The sequence below is a fragment of the Periplaneta americana genome, chromosome 1, assembly GCF_040183065.1.
Source record: "Periplaneta americana isolate PAMFEO1 chromosome 1, P.americana_PAMFEO1_priV1, whole genome shotgun sequence".
Classification (NCBI taxonomy): Eukaryota; Metazoa; Arthropoda; class Insecta; order Blattodea; family Blattidae; genus Periplaneta; species Periplaneta americana.
This window is the reverse complement of record NC_091117.1, coordinates 124,512,784-124,533,713: the sequence shown is the minus strand read 5'-3', so window position 1 is coordinate 124,533,713 and position 20,930 is coordinate 124,512,784. Positions and strand designations below refer to the sequence as shown.

Here is a 20,930-nt window from a genome sequence, read left to right as displayed (position 1 = left end):
ATAGTGTGTTAGATGGGAGACTGAAGGGAAAAAGACCTTTGGGGGGGGGGGCCGAGACGTAGATGGGAGGATAATATTAAAATGGATTTGAGGGAGGTGGGATATGATGATAGAGACTGGATTAATCTTGCACAGGATAGGGACCGATGGAGGCTTATATGAGGGCAGCAATAAACCTGCGGGTTCCTTAAAAGCCATTTGTAAGTGTTCCTTAAAAGCCATTTGTAAGTAAGTAAGTAAGTAAGTAATAATAATAATAATAATAATGATAATAATAATAATAATAATAATAATAATAATAATTGGACGAAAATGTAACATTTAACACGGAAGTTCTGTCATCAGTTACCACTCTGATAACTTTTACATCCCAGAGATTATTATGTCAGTATAAGAGAGTGAAAGTTATGAGCCAATTGCTGTAACTTCCATATTATCCATGAACGTTGGTAGGCCTGCAATTTAGTCACAAACTGATGACAACTAACCGATGGCAGCAATCTGCTTCCTACATGGCTCGTCCTTTGACCACACTATACATTTAATATTTATACAAAATTGTTTAAGATTGCAAATAAATTCTCAAAATAGCTTTTGAAGTAAATTTGCATTTTAATCATAAATAGTATCACCATGTTCTTTGTCAGCAAGATCTGGCAATGACTTCTTCTATAAAGAATGCACTTTTTCATTTTTGGAATTCATCTGATAAATTTATTCGTTGATAATCTTTCAACAGCAATTGGTATAAATCTATGATCTGCTCTATGTTTGGCCTCACTTTGATCGGTTCTGTAGCAATTTGATATGGTGTAATGAGAGGGAGTCTGTTTCAACTTATAAACTAACTGCCATGACATTATGTGCATAATTCAAGAGCACTCAATTTTACATTATTGGTGATAACAGAAACAATTACAATATAGAATATCTCACATATAATTTCAATCAACAAAAATTAATGTTAGTCCACTATACTGTTTTGCACACCTTTATGAAATACTTACATTACAGGGAACACTTTTGGAAACACTACCGAAGCTTCTGCAAGATACTGGTACAGAATGCGTGTTTCACCTTCATCTGTCGAGTATTTTACTAGTGTCGCCAATACAGTAAGTACTAATGCTTGTGTAGAGAAATCAGTTAGCACATCAGGGTCCAGCAGTATATTATTTTCATTTGACACTGATACACGAGCACTGCGATCCTGGAAGAAGTTAAAAACAAAATGTTTTTAATAAATATTTGCTCCATTTCATTAAAAACAAACTACAATGAAATATAAAGAGTTACCCCTTTATAATACAAAATTAAGATAGTTACTGCACAATTCACTTTAAAATTTGAAATACAATTATGAAGATACGAACAATTATTATAAAATAGTTTATATTGTTGGAAATAAAATAATTATATAAAATCGAAATGAAAACTATAATCAATATAGAAAAAGACTAGCTGTCTGAGTATGACAAGTTCCCAACTGCTATTTGATACAAAAGAAAATAAATACTACAAAACCGAAATAATGATAAGTTATTATAAGGTTGCGAATTAACAGGAGGGGGGATTTCCCTCTCTGTTCTCCCTCTTTCTGTTGGAAAGTTATCTTCCTCTCATAAATTCATATTAACATCCCTGCCAGGAATAACTTCTATCTCCCCCCCCCCTCACAAAATATAATTGTTTTAATTCGAGTACGGTATACTTTATAAAGTAAACAAAAAAAAAATATTGATCTATTATCATCACCGGCAAGCTGACAACAATCAATAACTTAGGAATTACACATCTTACCTTAAGCCTGCTCATGGATATAATTATTATTATGATCAAGATACTTGACAAGCAACTCAGTGCGACCAAGCATTGAGCCGTATCAAATGAGGATAATAACAATAATTTTATGTGTGATATTCTCTATCTAGGATTCTATCCCCCCTCATTAGAAATTTTAATTCGCACCCTGGTTATTTTTTATTATATTTCATTGACACTGAAACAACCAACGTGTTAAAAATCTTAATGTCTTTCTCCTTTGATCCAGCACATGTCAAACTAATATTGTACATATGCAGGTAAGGCATAATTTTCTGTCCAGTATTGGTATATCCTATAGTTCAGATGCATTATATCGCACATTTGAAATAATAAGATACATTATATTGCATACCTGAAATAATACTGTCGTAACTACCAAGTTAGTTTTTGAGTATATGTGAGATAAACATTTAAAAGTCGTATGAACAATCAGAATTATCAAGTATCAGTATGAATCCTGCAGATTTTGCCCTTGAACAGTTTTACTGTTTGATAGGGATGATAGGGGATTGAATAATGAAACTTAAACTGCCTGTAACTCAATTTTTGGGAATTATGACAGTATTATTCTAGAGGGTGCGATATACTGAAAGTTATCTGCTCAAATATTGCTCTTCCTTAATAAAAACCAGTTTTCAAAATGATGTGTGCACAAACTCCATTGCATTCCTCTGGCTGTCGTTGAGATGGTAAGAGGGAAAACAGGAGTGACAGATAAAAAGGGCCGAAGCTTGGGGAGGGGGGAATGAGGCGACGAATAAAAGAGAAGATTGTTTTAAACAATATATGTCGATTGAAAGAAAGAAAATGTTAGATGTTTTTCCCTGGTTGTGAGGGTAGGGAAAATAGGATAGAAATTTGTAATATAGAAACTCGACCTCAGGCTTCGATATGGGAAGAATTACACCCTAAGGAAAAAGAAAAAAAGGCTCGAGTAACTAAGTGGCGATCGGCAGACCTCAGAAGCACTCACATAAAGCCACATTCATACTAGAACGTTTATGTTTTTCTTTGCTCCTTTGTGGTGGGTGTCATGCACCAAGAGTATGTGTAACTTACTCATAAAGAAACATTCGACCTACTATGTTGGTGTGGCTGAGCAATTTAAAATTATATGATCACAGGATTGAAATAAATCCCAACGAAAATAAATATTTACATTGAAAAACAACAACAAAAAACAATACTTCTAATATCGGTTATATTACCCCTCAGCCAAATTATTTGTCTCAACCTTCGAGGCATGAATGAACGTGTTGATACTGTATCCCAGGCTTCTTGAATTTGAGCCCACAAGGCGTCCTTCGATCTCCATCGATTTTCAGGTCAATTCGACTCCAATTTTTTTTTTTTTTTACATCTTCTCATACATTTTCAATGGGATTCAAATGGGGTGAACAGGTAGGCCAATCCATCACAGTAATAATAATCTGCCTCTCGGCAAACAATATGACACTGTATTTGATGTATGGACAGGATGATTATCCTGTACAAAATCAATGACTCCATCTAGATAACGCAGCTTCACAGAGGGAATCATGATGTGTTCAAAGGTGACATTGTACTGTTCCCTGTTCAGTGTTTCGTCGAGCATCCACAAAACACCCAGACCATCATGAGACATCCAGCACCAACAAAACACAGATACACGGCATTGGTGGAATTGCTTAACCACGTATCTTTTGTCATATCGGGTTCCCCATGGATGGACGATGATCACTTTCCTCCCGGCATATAGAAGAAAATGTCACCTCATCTAAGAATATGACTCTATTCCAGTTGCTATTGGCATTTTCCTCTGCAAACTAGAGACGAAATAGCTTATGATGGTCTTTTAGATGTTCTTTCTTTGTTGCTATGTGAGCAAACAGTTCTGGATCTTTTAAATGCCACAAAGCTATTTGAGAAAACCCAGGGAAATGAGAATTATTTATAATGGTAGAAGCAGACTGGTAAGGATTCCTGACTGTTTCTGCAACCAGAGATGCAGTCTGCTCAGGAGTGAACATATGTCTTTTTCCAGAAGGTGAATGACGGTGCCCAACCCTTTCCTTGGATAACTGCACCCACCTGTGGGCTGTAGATACAGGGATGCCGATCCTCCTTGCAGCCTGAGAAATCGAGTGAACTGCATTATTAACAAGAGTAAGGAGTGATTTCCTTGTGCTTACGTCCTTGGGTGTACAGTCAGCCATGGGAAAACTCAGTATGACAGAAAGTAACAACAGGAATATGCTGCTCCTTGTATGTGCGCACATTCGTCTACAAGACTACCAACAATAACGCAATTAACTAAAACTGACTGAAACTCAATATATTATATATAATATATTTTGTATTAGGAAAGAAAGTTGATAATATAAAGCAATGAGGATGAAAACAAAATGTTAACTTAAAGTCATTACTTAATTAAATATTATAATAAAAAATCGCATCAAGGAGGATTCGAACCTGTGCACTCTTCACTTGCTAGCGATCAGCACTCCGTACTTTACCATTGAGCTAACACAACATGTGACAATATCACTGAGTTCATACCTTATATCGCAATTCAGGCTAACTACATGTCAAAGAGTAGATTTCAGTCTACTGTGAACTAGGCACATGGCCGAGTAGGACTTGACGAAATCTGACTTCAAGAGTCTTCCAATTTTTCTTGTCTTAAGGTTGTACAATGATAGTGAAGTAAGATTTGTGCGAAAGGGAGACAGGGGTAACGGTAGTCCTGAGTAGGAGAGCCTTAGGCTTGCCCTGATGGACAATGTGGGGGCAGCAAAACGAGAGAGAGATAGAATCTAGATGAGTGGTTAGTTCTTGGAGTCAAGGGATCTAACGAGCCTAACGAGCCATAGCTCGCGACTTTCCGACAGTGTGAACAAGCTTCTCGGCAAAGACAGATCTAACAAGTCGTAACTCGCCAATTTCCGACAGCGAGAACAAAATCTTCAATGTCAACGGATCAACAAGCTGTAGCTCGCGATTTTCTGACACCAGGAGTGGGGATAGGGCAGACTCTGTTATCAGTGGATCAACAAGCATAGCACGCGACTTTTCGATCGCAGAAGGGTTTGAACAAAGAATGAGGTTGAGCAAGCTGGGATAAGTGTGGGGAGTCGAAGTCAGGAATGCTATAGAGGTGAATGGTAGAAAGTAGAGGCTAGCACGGTAAGGCGAGCAGCGACTCAGTGAAGTCAAAGGGTTTCTGAATTCTCGCTCTAGAAGCTGGCTTTTTATTTAACCCAGATGGCCTGCGTTACCATGTGTTTAGTGACTTCACGTTGGCGCGAACCAATGGGGAGAAAGGATCTCCTTCCCTATGGTGAGCATTCCCCATGCCTTTGCTATGTTGTACTACCATCTGGCAGTCGTAAACTGGTGACAGAAAAACTCCTCATTCTGCAAGTAACACGTGATGCTTGGCAAGGATGAGGGCTGGATAATGGTTTCCCTTTTCAAGATTTAAAAAGGGGAGAAAGACAGGGAATGAATGCCCGGCACACTTAAATTTTTAGGTCAGGGTGAAACAGAGAATGACTGAAATCAGGAAGGGCTGCAAATGACACAAAAATAGATACAAAACATGGAATGTGTATGAAATGTAAAATACTAACTTTCCACCAAAAGAACTGTAAGAAAAATAATTTGTAGAGGAAAGTTTATTACGTAGAATTTCTTAGAAGCATGTAGGCCTAACACATTGCTTCTGGTGCTTATATAGTAAAATCATTATGACTAGATTGTGACATTAAATAAAACTTGTAATAGAATTCTTGCTACAATATTGCAGTGTAGGAGTTCTATCGGATTTTAAACTATTATTTATGCATATAATAGGGAGTAAATATGAAATATTATGTTGTAACACAATCCATGTCACAAGAACTAGTTTGATGTTTGAAAAAGTTTGCCATGTTCAGTTAACAATACAAACAGCAAAGAACAATGATTATTCACTTGTGATGCCATTTCAATACCAGCAAGAACAAATATAGTACTTTATATTAGTATCATTTACAGTTCATGACGATGTGACTGTTGTCAATTATTCTATGCATTCACAATGTCCAGTTGAACATGATACAACATTCTGTACAAGAAGAAAATCGAGTCTTTACTGAGAGGAAGAAAATGATGGGAAAGGGGGAAAGACGGAGGCAGTGAGGAAGAGAGGAAGAATGACGGAGGGGAGAGTCAACGAAGAGAAGCAAGGTAAGAAGGAGAAAACTAAGGTGGAAAAAGAGAGGGCATGCCACTCTACAACTGGACTGAAAAACGTCGACTTTATTGGAAAGCTATAGGGTGAACTATATCAAGAAACGAACTGTACTTTTACACGTTATGACTCTTCTCAAAATTAATTAGAGATGTAATGAAAGATTGTCATACTCAGACTTTGGAAACTTTGTTTCGAACACCTAATGTAAGCAAATATATTTTCGTTATAAAGTACCAAGCCATGAAAGAATAAGAAAAATGAAAGTGTTTTAATTTATTACTGAAAGAAATATTACTTAAATTGTTAATATATTTCTCATATGTTTATATATAATATATACAAAATCTGTAACTGTCTTTACCACAAGTCTCAAATGAATTATATATCTAACTGGAAATAACTGTATTACCCAGAACATTGTCTTTTCTCGGGCATGGGTTTAATTTCTGCTTAGGCTGATTATCTGGCTGGGTTATCCTGAGGTTTTCCCAAAACTTTAAGATGAATATCAGGTAATCACTGGAGAATTCTTGGCTTCATCTCGCTAAATACCATCTCGCTATCACCAATCCCAATCACGCTAAATAGCATAGCAGTTGGTACAGCATTATTAAACCGACTAAAAAAACTCTGGTGCCATCTCTTGCAGATGGCAGAGAGATTGCCTACCGAACAGTATGAATACATTCTCTGAAAAATATTTCCAAGCAATTTAACATATTTATGAAATATTTTCTATAAGATCACAATTAAAATTAATTTGGAATCCAACTATACCATTATCCAATAGGTAATATGAACTTTTCCAAATGAGAGAAGCGGCAAGAATACAATATTCAATTAAATGATAACACTAAACACATTTATAGCTTCACTTTCATCCTCCAATACGTTCATGGTTTAGCACCAATAAACATACCAATGCAAATTAAGTTATCTTTAAAACAATTATTTATCCTAATAAAACACAGCGTTTAACAAGTTGTAACTATACACCATATATTATACCAACAGAGATAAGCAGCTTCGCAATTGTAACAAAAAGTGACTCAATGTTTTATGCTTCATCTACATTTCACATGCAAATATACTCATGCACCACTGAACTTGCATAAGCTACGACATCTTACATTAACAGCAAACTCTATTGAATGGAAGTTGCTCTTTTTTTTAATGATATACAATGAAGAAGGATATGAATATGTTCACGAATTAGACATCTATTGTGTGTGAAAATTCAAATATAGCCATGTGCCATACTAATTCCAATTTGGGATTTCACAGTTTTTCCTAGCTATAACCAGAGAATTCTATCATAATCTATCCACTACCCTGATCTGTAAGTTTGTCCTATCAACTTTCTAATTAGGCATCTAATTAGGTGTGAAATATTCTACGAGTACCCCTACTATAATAATATCATACATATAATTAAGTTAAAATTATTACAACTAAAAATGACATCTGTAACTGATTTATTAAAATTTTTTTGTTAATTAAAAAGTAATACAGTTCTACATTTTGAAGCTGGAAAAATTATGATTACTCAATATACATATTCACAATTATCTGGGGTTCTATTTAATACACTAATGTAGTTTACAATATATTTTGTAGATGTTTTTGCATGGTTAAATATTCAATAAAATCATGTAAACATTTTACAACAGGTTTCTTTCATGAAAAGTTATTAAAATCTAATGTTAATCATTAATAAATGAAGATATAAAATGAATAGAGCACATCAGTTGCTTTTTTTACCCGAATTATACTAAAATCCCGGCGAAAAATACATTGACTAATGAAAAGATCACATAAACTCTAAAAGCAAGCAAATGGATTTGAAGTAAATATAGAAGAATGTAAATTATAAAAAATATTGACTAATCAACAGACTTACTTACTTACAAATGGCTTTTAAGGAACCCGAAGGTTCATTGCCGCCCTCACATAAGCCCACCATCGGTCCCTATCTTGTGCAAGATTAATCCAGTCTCTATCATCATACCCCACCTCTCTCAAATCCATTTTAATATTATCCTCCCATCTACGTCTCGGCCTCCCTAAAGGTCTTTTTCCCTCCGGTCTCCCAACTAACACTCTATATGCATTTCTGAATTAAAATATTTGCAGCAATATTAGGCCGTATCATATATATACACACAGTGATTGTCCAAATGGCACCATTTACACGAAATGCTAACACGTCACTCACAACCGATCATATCTGGAGCTGGTTATTCTAGTGTTTTGTTGCCAACATGGGTAGTGGACACATTATAGCAATGATGATATTGTACAAGCGCATTAAAAAAGGAGGGAACAGTATTCAGTGGCTTCACTCATTAAATATAAAGAGGAAAGAGTTTGGGGCATTTTATGTACTTTTTGCGGAGTTGAAAACTAAATTAGATGACGAAACAAGTTTTCAGTTCTACGAAAACTTCTTTCCAAGCATTTTTTCGTTTATTTATGTCTTTGTACACAACACTCGTTTTGTCAAAAAGTATTGGCCTCGCTTCAATTAAAGAAGGAAGGTTATCAATATCAACATTTACACTTGCCATATTGAGTGGTATAAATATCGCTAGGGAACGCAATTTTTACCTCAGGGAAACCAATGGCTGTTTTTTGTCAATTTTCAAATGAAGAAACTGAATGTGTTCATTAAATTACACCATAGGATCTCAGTTTTTTATTTATATTTGATTCCCGACTATGGTATAATTAATATCATGTACAGTAAATACTAAGGTTTTGCTATTTATATTTTGTAGAATTAAATTAAAAAATGTTGATAACTTACACAGTTTAAAACATAATTATTACACTTCATAAAGTTTGTACTTGGTGGGTTCTCTAATTCCTAAATCTATTGTGTGTGTGTCATGTACGAGGCAGGTAGAACTTTATTACCAAATGTCCCTTGGCTGGGTGGGGAACACCAACACGGAAGAGCTAAATTGTTTTGTATTGAAAATAAGTGTTACCGGTATCTTAAAATATAAATATATTAATAAACATGATATTGCTTCTTTTAAAATTTTTCTGGGTGAAACTTTCGTTTAGAAATTTGGTTTGATGAATTAATCTAGTGATGTACTTTGATGCAAGATAGTAGTGTCTTAATGTTAGTCAATGTAGTGATTTTATTTCTGTGCTCTTACTTTCACTACTTCGGTTGTAAAATTGGTGATCAAGATAAAAAATGGACTCTAAAACATTATAGCATTAAACACTGGAAAACTAGACAGGAATTCATTTCTGGTCAATGCAATGCGAAGCATAACCAAACTTGTGAATCCCAAAAATTTTCTCCTCCTCCTTCTACACGTAAAATTGGAATTAATGAAATATTGTGTCATAGAATTGAATAGAGAAGGCAGTGATTTTTGTTGCTTGCAAGAATTATCTCCCAGTTTAACATGCGCAAAGTTAAAGAAGGGTATTTTCTTTGGCCCACAGATAAAACTTTTACAGACGAAGTTTTTGAAAGTACGTTATAAATATGAAACTGGAAACCTCGTGTGTTTTTAAGGCAGTGGTGGAAGGGCTTCTTGACAGTAGGAAGGATGAACAATATGAATCTTTAATGGACACATTACTACAATGTTACAAAAGAAATGGGCTATAAGATGTCACTGAAAGTGCATTTCTGCCATCTTCACTTAGACTTTTCTCCTGAAAATTTGGGTGCTGTTAGTGATGAACAGGGAGAGCATTTTCATCATGACATAACTACAATGGAAAAACGTTATTAAGGTCGTTGGGATCCTGCAATGTTGAGGTTTATTGCTGGTTGCTGAAGGAGAGTAATTCTGACTACAAAGGCCAAGTAGCAACCATTTTTAGGACTTATGCAGGTATGAGTTATATTATTTCTATTGCTAATATTTTAAGCGGTTTATATGAATTCATTTTATTACTATGTATTTTAACTAATAAGTACCGTCTAGTGTCCTTATAAATACCATAATTTAAAGTGACTTTTAAATTGACAAAAACTGCATAATTTTATTTATATTTCATTTTTCTTGAATAGCTTATGAACCAAGCTCGATAGGAAAAATCCAAAGGCATTTTCGGAATTGGTTAATTTTCACTCCAGAGGTATGACTTTTTTTTTTTTTTTTTTTTTTTTTGTGATACTAATATTCATTGAATATAATGCACAATGTTGGTAGATAAATTTTAAGGAACAGGGCAATAGACATGGCACGTGTGAAGGAAGTCATTCAACTGTTCACTTCACTGCCATGTGTTGCACTGTTAAGACGGTGATGGTCACCAGACTTGTAGTGGCAAGGTAAGGTGCCATCATGGTGGCAACTTATTGTATAGGCAGCATCAGTACATGTGAAAGCTCTCATATAATCTTCGTCCTTTAACCGTGTAAACAGTGCCATTTGGACGTTGCTGTGTATGTGTGAAATGGACCTAAGACATATACAATATTCCAGATGACGTTAATGTGCATATAAGCTTGAGAAATGTGTGGTATTTTTCAAAGGCTAGAAGATACATAAATAATGATATATTTGCCCATCCAATATGAGTGGTAACTAAAGAATCTTACTGTGAGAAAGCTGTGTTTCAAGGTGTTTGAAAACAGCTTCATAGAATGATATAATGTAGTGATAGCTTTTGAATTCAGCATTCCGAATTACATACAAAATTAAGATTAAATATATACAAATACATATGATGCTAATGTTAGAAGCCACAGAAGTTAGATTAGAAGACCAAAAGAAAACAGGTGGTTGGAAAACAGAAAATAAAATGAAGTGAGTAATAATAGAATGGAATTTCAAAAGGCTGGACTGTGATTTGACATGGATCAACTTCAGTCACTTAGTAACCATCTTAAACTATAGATGACAATGATATAATGATGACGAAATTATGGTGACATTATTATCGGAAAAGAAAAAATCTGCCCTATTGCCACTTCGTCCATGATATAACTCTCAGATTTGCAGGGTTTGAAACCCTTGTGAGAAGCCAGTGAAAACGTAAATTGTAATATTTCAATCAGACCCATACCAAGCTGTAAATTACGAAGGGTATATTTTAATACACCAACCTTTGCACCATTTTTAAAAGTGTTTTATGGCTATCTACATCTATATGCTAAATGTGTTAGGCTACGGTACTCTTCAATACAAATTGACATAGATTTCATTTAGATAACATGTTTCTCATTTACAACCTTGTCTTGCAAGACTGAGCCCAGTGCAATAGAAATACTTCAAATAAGGTTTTTAATGAAGAAATATAGATGCAAATCAAGAATTAGTACTGTGTAAGTTGGCCATTCTGCTTATGTTATCATTCCTAGGAGAATGATGTGAGCTGGAAGTTATGATCGCAAATAACTAATTTAATGGAAGTCAATATTATAAAACTATAAAAAAAATATGGTAAGGTGCCGAAATCAGGAAGGGGAAAAAGCAAAATAGTTCACAGAAGAAACATACATACAAATAAACATTTGTTAATACATATTATTCCAAATTAAAAGTAGTTTCTTACACATAAAATGTTAATGCATTAGCAGGAAAGAGGCTGTTGCTCATTATATCTGTTATTCTGTTAAAGTAAATTTAAGGATGGTTATTTTTTTATATTCATTATCATGTGAATTTCTATTGTATGTAACAATTAGAAATGTGCAGCGTTATCTGGATGATTCAAAACAATTCACATTACAAAAGACATCAATACTATGACATATTGTAAATAAGAGTAAGAACGAGAAAATATGTACATCGAAATAATCTGTGTAATCATTTTAATTTATTTTTCTGTACAGAATTGTTAGCATAATTTTTATCCAAAGGACTGTATAATTTCAGTAACAATATACTGGTATCAAAAAAATGTTGCTCCTAAGGTTATAAATGTAGAAAAAAAAATACTGTAAAGATGATAATTATGTCTTCCTCTGAAAATTTTGTATGAGCAATGTACTAATACCATCAAAAAAAAAAAAAAAAAGATAGAGAGAGATTAATTTTCAAGTGTTACAGGCCTATATGTTACAGTCAGAATGCGAAATCCGTCAAAACCCGAAGTTTCTAGTTCTAACAAAGCTATTTAGGGAATTCTATTTTTCACTTACATAATCCAGTTACATCTAGAAATAACTATGGCTCTTTAGGAAATTTTAGTTTTGACTAATATAATTAAGTTAGGTTTAGAAATAACTGATTGATATTAGTAAAAATCCGTTGTAATGATTTCAGAACGTGTTTATGTATTATTTTTGAAGGTTTGAATTGTTACTTCTTGAGCGGTTATGGGAAAAATCTACCTCCACCTACTAATTAATTTCAACAAATAAAATCACAGAAATTCTGGTAAGACTGAGGTATGACATGTTCATATTATCCAATCAGAAGCAACCTCTTACAACATGCCTGTAGTATATTAGATTTTACGTTTATGGTAAATCAGTATTAGTCACTAACAAATCGTTTCGACTTTCACATGTACACCCAGTTGTTTCTTTGTGTTTATGTGACTGGCTACTTCGACATCCTTTTAGTGCAATTTTTACAAACGGGCTCACCTACAATATATTTATATGTGTTTGTGTAAATATAAACTGTGAAAATGCCAAAGCTTAAATCATCGAAAAATTCGGTGATACAGCAATGGATGGAACATATACCAGGACTCACCAGTGATGGAGAGTGATTTTTTCAATATTGTAATAAACACATAGGCTACTGCAATGTTATTAAAAATATGTATGAAGACGAACTTGAAACAATAATTGACAGATGAATGCAGAGCAGGAAGAAAGAGAAGCATAAGAAGAAGAAGAAGAAGAAGAAAAAGAAGAAGAAGAAAAGAAGAAGAGATGATGCTAGCAAGTACTTCGTCAAACATCTCCCTGGCAGAAAGGAAGCCCAAAAAAATTTAAAGAAACAGGCGAAAAGAATGAAGCTAATTTCTGATGCAACGCATCCAGAGGTAACATCATAACACGCATTCCAGATGTCGACAGGGGAAAGGTCGACTTGCGAAACCTCGTGCTTGAGAGAACTGGAACAAGCATGGAATTTTGAATAAACTATATTGCAGGTAAGTTCACTGAAATTTAAAAACTGATAATGTACTTCATTTCATCAACACCCGGTACAGGCAGTACATAACACTTTCTTTCTTTAGATCCGAATTTGATCCTATGTTTTCAAATTTTCTGGACATGAGAACAAGTGCCAGATGCAGAAATTTCGCAGCAAAGAAAGAAGCCAACAGAAGCAGACAAGAATTTGTCCCTTGTGCTTGCAAAAAAAAAAAAAAAAAAATGGTTTCGAAGTGGTGCTTGTGTGTGAAAAAGAAAATTCTCCGCAACTCTGTCACAATAGCATGCCTTGTCGCAATAAGTGACTTGTGAGACAAAAAATAATAATATTGAGCTCTGTAACATTATTATTCGTAATTCAACAACAAAAATAGTAATGTTTAAGCATCCCATAACATAATTGTGTAATAAAATTAATTTGTTTTTCAACAACACAACAACAACAACAACAACGATAATAGTAATAATAATGTTCATGTGCAAATACCAATTTCCCAAAGTCTTTTTAATAATAAGTTACTTTTAGATGTAATTTAATTACATAAGTGAAAGCTAGAATTACCTCAGGTTTTGTCGCATTTAGCATTCTGAAACCGTTACAACAGGTTTTTACTAATAACAATCAGTTATTTCTAGATCTAACTTAAACTTAACTTAACTTAACTAGACTAGACCTAACTTAACTTAGCCAAAACTATAATTTCCTAAAGAGCTTTGTAAGAACTAGAATATCCTAGAAACTTCGCATTTTTATGGATTTCGCGTTCTGATTGTAACATATATAAAAATAAATTTTTTTACTACAATGAATTAACTATGACTTTGTACTTCCAAGAGATGTACTGTATGTTTTTCCATCTGGTTAAATATACATATATTTCATAATCACTGTTAGACATAGCTCATTTTTACAGCAATTCATACAGCAAGTGACGCATATTTTATCCTACCTTACTTACCCAACACAAAATCGCCTAGCTTCTCCTGCAATCCTTTCACCACCACTTCATGTTTCTCTACTGCACTCATTAATCACATTATATATTATTTTATATTAATATATATGACAGCACACAAATGTCAATAATCTAGTTTCTCACATCATCATTATGTATGTATATCTCTTTGCGTTAGTTAAAACTTGGTCCAGACTTCATTTATTTCTAACTAATATTTGGTAATAATAATTCGCTGTAGGCCTGTCTATTATAAATTTATGTTTTTGTCAACAATTAGAAGGAGGAAACAAATATGGAAGTTATCTATGTATCGAATGCTATTGCACAGCAAATTATCAAGTTTCTTAGTGCGGAAGGAACCAGTGCTTTTGAATTTATAGAAGACCTCTAGCACAGTTCCAAGAAAAGTGTTTGTTTTATTCAGTAGTCTTTCAAGTGGTGAATATCATTTAAAGATAAGCACACACAGTTCCTAACATGTCACATGCTGCACATCCCATGACTTGTCAACAAACAATAAATTGAATGCAATAAAGAACTTATTGAGGAAACCCGAAGATTATGTGTGTGAATTGGCCAAATTATTCATAACACGTGAAGTTTCTGTAAGTATACAGCCCAGAAATCTAACTGCAGAAAACATAGCACACGAGTTGAACTTTGTTCCCAACACGAATTCTTGGATAGAATGTGACAATATTGAAGAGACAGATATGATGACACACTCCTGAAACCAAGATTGCTAGTAAGGAAATATTCAGATTCTCTAAGACCAGAAAAGATTAAAGTGAAATCATATGAGACATACCAGCACAGTCTAGTATATACAGTCGCGAAGCTCAATACGTAGTAAATATGCAAACATTAGGTAGTTGCTCACCACTAGGATCGCTAACATCGCCTCATTACAGGCAATGCAAAATAGTACCGTCACAGTCTATTGTTTCTAGCACCCTCAAAACTCAAGCTTCGTGACTGTATATAGTAGACTGTGATACCAGTATGTAATGGCTACAGTTTTTTTTGGGGGGGGGGGGGGTGATGAAGAGGGACATGAAAGACCCGATATTAATCGACTTTTTCTTTAAAAATAATGAATGCACCATAACAGCCTATAGCAGTCTTCTAAAAAGCAAACTGAAAGAAACCGTAAGGTTCAGAAGGCAGAAAAATTGTATAGACACCATCCTCCTTCATGAAAATACTTGTTCTCACTGCGCAAAAAATCACACAAGATATTGTTATCAAACTTGGCTGGAAACTGCTGCCATAGCCTCCATATGACCCAGATTTACCTTCGTGTGACTATCATCTGTTTGGATTGCCAAAGAAAGCTTTTTAGTAGATAAAATGAGTTAGTGAAATAAATACGGAAATAGCTACAGAACAAGCAAATATGTTCTTTCGAGAAGAATAAAGAAGCTCTCTGGTTACTGGCAGAAGTGTGTTATTAAGCTGAGGAATTATTTTGATTATTTTTATGTGTTACTGGTAAGTAATTTTCACAGATAAATGAAGTTTACATCAGAATATTGTATCCTGAATTTAAATGACCTGTGGAACTATCTAAAAATCGTATTATTTTCTCAACATTTCAGCCAATATGAAAGACAAATTATAATAAATGGATGAAGTAGGGATTACATCAATGGATGACTCAATTTAATTAATGGACCAGCCAATCAAGTTTAATATCTGTATTACACATTTTTTTCTTACACTGTATTATGATATGATCACATAAGGTACATCTCCTATGTTTTGTGTTTTCTTGCAATGTCTTAAGCAAATGCCACACAAGTCTGCGGGTACAGATCAAATTAAGACAATCAATACAGGACGGAAGTAATATAACTGTGCAGATTTTAACCATATTAGTCCCAAATGAATACTTTTCTCATAAAAATAATAATTTTGCCCTAAATATTAACACTATTTTACTATTATCCATACAATTCTGATTTTCACTCTCACCATTAATTTTTTAATAAAATGGACGATTTTCTTGCAAATTAAATAAAAAGATTAACATTCTGCCATTATTAAATCTGAAAAATCTACTGCAGTGACAAAAGGACGGAATGCTGCTATTCAGACCTGAGTTCGTGTGTGTATTCGAAGTGAACAGAATTAAGTACATGGACAGCTGGCCAGTGAGTGTGCATTTACATCCATGGTGGAAGATAACCTGATTTTCGAACAAGTAGAACTACTTCTTTTCTGACGAAATTGTTTAGTGGTGTATATTAAAATATTATATCACTTGAAGACTATGAAGAAACAATTCCAGTTCAGAATGTCCTAAATGCAAAGATATTTATTTCAGTTTGTCAGCATATCTGTAGCACAGGAAGGGTAATACTTGATAAATGTGGTAATAAATGACCCATGAAATTGTCAACAGGAAGAAATGTTGAATTTGGTGGAACAATATTCAAGGCATAGTAGCTGTGATATTGGTATCACATTGGATTATTCTAAGAACATTTAGAGAATAATTATCACGACATATCACATTCAGAGGGTATAATATGTATCACTATATGATTTTCAATCACGTGAGTGGCTACATAATGTATGCAGGATCCAGAAATGTCATGGTTAAAGATGAAGTTTGCTTCATGCAAAACGGTATTTGGTGGTGGCGGTGACCAAATGTTTGGATCTGAAGTGCAGATGACAACTAAAATTCATATGTTTTCTTTCATTATGACATTATTATTCTTTCACATGTCTCTTAGCATTAAAAACTAATCAGATGTAATATTTTATCAGTACATTATTCCTTTTGAGACTCCAAATTAATTGAGCTGGAATACATACATATAACATGAAAAATACTCTTCAAAATAAGTGAAAGGTTTACCAAATAGATTCCCAAACTTATAACAAGAATGTAATAGTAATAGTTTTCGAGTTTTCTGATAGCTCAGTCAGTTAATGCTAGAATACTATACAACATGGTTGGCCAGGTAGCTCAGTTGAGTCCACACCTGTGGACTAACAGCACATCTGGCCGCAAAACCAGGTGGCCTGGGTTCAATTCCTGGTTGGGGCAAGTTACCTGGTTGAGGTTTTTCCTGGGGTTTTCCCTCAACCCAATATGAGCAAATGCTGGGTAACTATAAGTGCTGGACCCAGGACTCATTTCACCAGCATTATCACCTTCATCTCATTCAGACGATAAATAACATGAGATGTTGATAAAACATCGTAAAATAACCTACTAAAAAAAAAAACTCAGCTGAAAGAGCAAATGGCTGCAGATTGAAAGGTCATGCGTTCAATCCCAGGTGGCAACAAGATTTTTCTCGTTGCTGAAACTTGCAGAACAGCTCTAAAGTTCATTCAGCCGCCTATGGAAAAGAGCACTGGGACTTTCTCGTGGGGGGGGGGGGGGAGAAGGGGTGGGAGGTAAAAGACGGTTGGAGTATGGTACTGACCACACTACCTCATTCTACTGCCGAGGTCAAGAAAGTATGGAGCTATATCTCCATACCCCCCACGCACCTTCATGACGTATGCCTGTATAGGGGAAACATTTACTTTTTTATATACAAAACAGAAAACAGGTTTTAGATTCTCATTGCTTTGCTTCCTGCACCAACAATTTTTTTTTTCTTTTTTGGATTCTAAATTACAATAGGATGAATGTCATGGTATAATAATAATAATAATAATAATAATAATAATAATAATAATAACACTATAATGGAAAAAGCAATTAATAATAACCACAAAATTAAACTAAATGACGATGCGCTCTTTACAACAGGTATTAATGCATTATGAAAGATCATAGATTTTAAATTATAAGTTTATTCTGATATAGATAGGTTGCTAAAAGTGGATGGAATAAATTTTCATGAGGTAGAAAATGTGTTAAGTGAAAGACATGATTATTTTCTTAAAATAATCAATATGTATTACTTTTAATACTGTGGTTGCATTCTGCACATTACTAAGTGTATGTACTAATCAACATATTATAATATTCGGGGCTTATTTCAATAAAGATGAATTAAAAAAATAAATCTTGAAACAAAAGAAAACCTCTTTCCTATACTGTCCCAACTTCCTTCAATATGAACATAATCCAACCAATAGCTCAAGAGAAAGTGCTGTGAAAAGACAGTCAGGCAGATGGTATGAACAAAACCATTTGTCTTTTTCGTTTCAAGAATACTGCACACGTTCATTTCTCTCGAAATCGATTTTTTTTGCAACATCGCAATACTTTCTCAGCATACTCTGTAACATGGAATAATCGTATTTATCTGCAGTTGCAGTTTATTAGTCTTTAATCATTAAAAAATTAAACCCATAATACGCAATAATCATCTTGAAGTATATTCGTGAATATTTGTTTGAATATGAAAGAAGAAAAATAAATGTACAGTACAAAAAACTAACATATAAATAATGTGACTGTTTTAAAAAATTGTATAGTTGATTTCCGGAATTAATATGGGTAGGCACCGGTACCAGTATTCAAAATATAACTTTATTTAGAAGAGATTATAATTCGAAGTTCAGTGAAAATAAAAATAAATTGAATGACACAGTTCTGTTTAGGCATATAGTAGGTTTCTGTTTCCGTATATGCAGAAATCCTAAAAACAACAGTGACAAAATTAATAAAGAACTGCAGAAGAAGAAACCGAAGTGCATACATTAGTACTTCTATGTAAGTTTATAGGGCATAATTCATGTTTATATCAATACTTATGGATCTAAATACATTCGATGTAAGAACAACTTCACTAATTCCGAATCTGAATATTATTTCACAAGAGGTACATGTTAATCCTAAAGATATTAACAATGTTATGATATTACCATAATTGTTCTAAGTAACAAAGAGTACTTTTAAACAACGAAGCACATGCATGAAATGTAAATGAGAATAAAGAATTAAGCAGCAGTCAAACATGCAAAACAACATTCAATGGCACAATAGCATTCAGTTTACACGTCAATTCAAAAACAAGTGTACTTTACTAACAAGAAAACCTTGAGCACACCTCCCTACTTGGAAATACTTCAGTGTAGTTATTTCGATTTAATTACATTCCAGAATCTCACATTACAAAATAATTACATTACACCTTCCACATACCCTATTTCTATATGCTCAGCAGGACTTTGTAACAAATTTCGTTTATAATAACGTTTAGAAATAATTAGTTACAATATAAGTATTAACCTATTATTACTACTGTGACTCTCTAGAACTTATTTAGTTAATAAACATGTAAAATTTTTATAAAATAAACTACAGAAGAGAATATGCCAGGAAATGAAATTAAACTCGAATTTCTGTTCCTTTGACCTTACAATTCATCTACGCGTTTCTGACATTGATGAATATTAATACAGATAATTTTCCAAACATAATGTCTGAAGAGACCAGGAATCTTCACATTTTAAAATGTAAAACTATTTCAGTGATCATTTTGTTAAAAAATAGTCTTAATAGTAGGCCTAACTAAATGTGTTAGGACTGTGCTATTTTGGAGAATAAGAACCAATAATTAAACTGGCTTTACTGAAACAAATTTATTGAGTGAAATATTTCCAAAGTAAGAAAGTAGAGAATAAGTGTACTGTCTGTTTCTACAGTCAGGGTACACAATTCAGCCTACCTTCACATCTGACTCATCACCCGACTTAGGCTCTTTGGTTGTTGGAACGGAGAATGAACGCTGCGTTCTGAAGAGAACTCGTGCACTCGACTAAGTTGTACCAACGTTGATTGGTTGTTTGATCAGTCAGTTGGATGGATTCCACCCAACACAAATGCAACAAGCAGGGGTAGAAACAGACGAAGAAAGAGAAAGACAGTAAAAAATTATCGGAAGTCAGGCAAAAACACAACCAACAGACCAAGAAAAACAGAGGAAGCTGTGCAGATATCGGCAATGTTGTTGCCACTATTACTGATTCACAAGTCCAACTAGTATATACTGCATCACTTTGGTGGTAGACCACTGAAACATGAAATATAGCCAGTATAACTTCACCTGTAAATCAGACTCTGTGAAGTATTTGGAAAAAAAAAATAATAATAATAATGCTACCTCCAGCAGTACAACTAGATTCATTCTCGGCTTTAGTTATTCATTTGGCTGTCTTTGGAAATCAAAAGTGACATAATATTAGATTACTGGACACTTTAGTAATATGACTAACACTGAGCTGCTAAAATATAAGAATATCGGTAATAATAATAATAATAATAATAATAATAATAATAATAATAATAATAATAATAATAATAATAATAAAATAATTAGTGCTGTCAATCGATAAAAATGTTTAATCGATTAACGATTTGAATTTAATTGATTAATCGAGCTTTGATCGATTTGAAAAAAAAAATTAATATATTGTAATAGACAATTATTGTTAAATTTAAGTTATGTTCGGTGATAAGCATAAGTATAAAATGTTATATATCTGTATATGCTATATTGTTACATTACAAAACAATACTATTTTAGTTATTTACTAACATATTTATTAGGTAGGTTTATAATGTACTGTGTCAATTTCTCCGGAGATTTTTGAGGCAAACACAAATAAAAAAAAAGTATGAAGACTCACTTAGTTAATACTGCTTCATCCATGATTTTAAACTTGTAAGTGCATTCACATGCTCCGAATTAAGTGCCACTCTATGTTTAGTAACAATGTTTCTTGCATCACTAAACATGAAAAAAATTATTTTCTGTCAAGCACTTCTCCATGATCGTTCAATTTATATCCATACGTTTCACCAAGTTTACCTCTCAAATTCTTATTATGACAAAATGGAATTTTCACTTTTCACAGACCT

General features: G+C 33.6%; 1 protein-coding gene across 13 annotated transcripts in view; it reads right to left on the bottom strand.

Annotated features, from left to right (window-relative positions):
* Nf1 (neurofibromin 1) overlaps positions 1-20,930 on the bottom strand; it is a 384,838-nt gene that overhangs the window by 40,983 nt on the left and 322,925 nt on the right. For 12 of the 13 annotated variants that reach the window (XM_069826894.1, XM_069826901.1, XM_069826976.1 and 9 more), the window contains one exon: positions 1,008-1,210. In XM_069826894.1, coding sequence (XP_069682995.1) covers positions 1,008-1,210 — 203 coding nt within the window. Of the gene's footprint in view, positions 1-1,007; positions 1,211-19,737; positions 19,828-20,930 lie in introns of all 13 variants that reach the window. The other variant, XM_069826968.1, reaches the window with a different exon arrangement.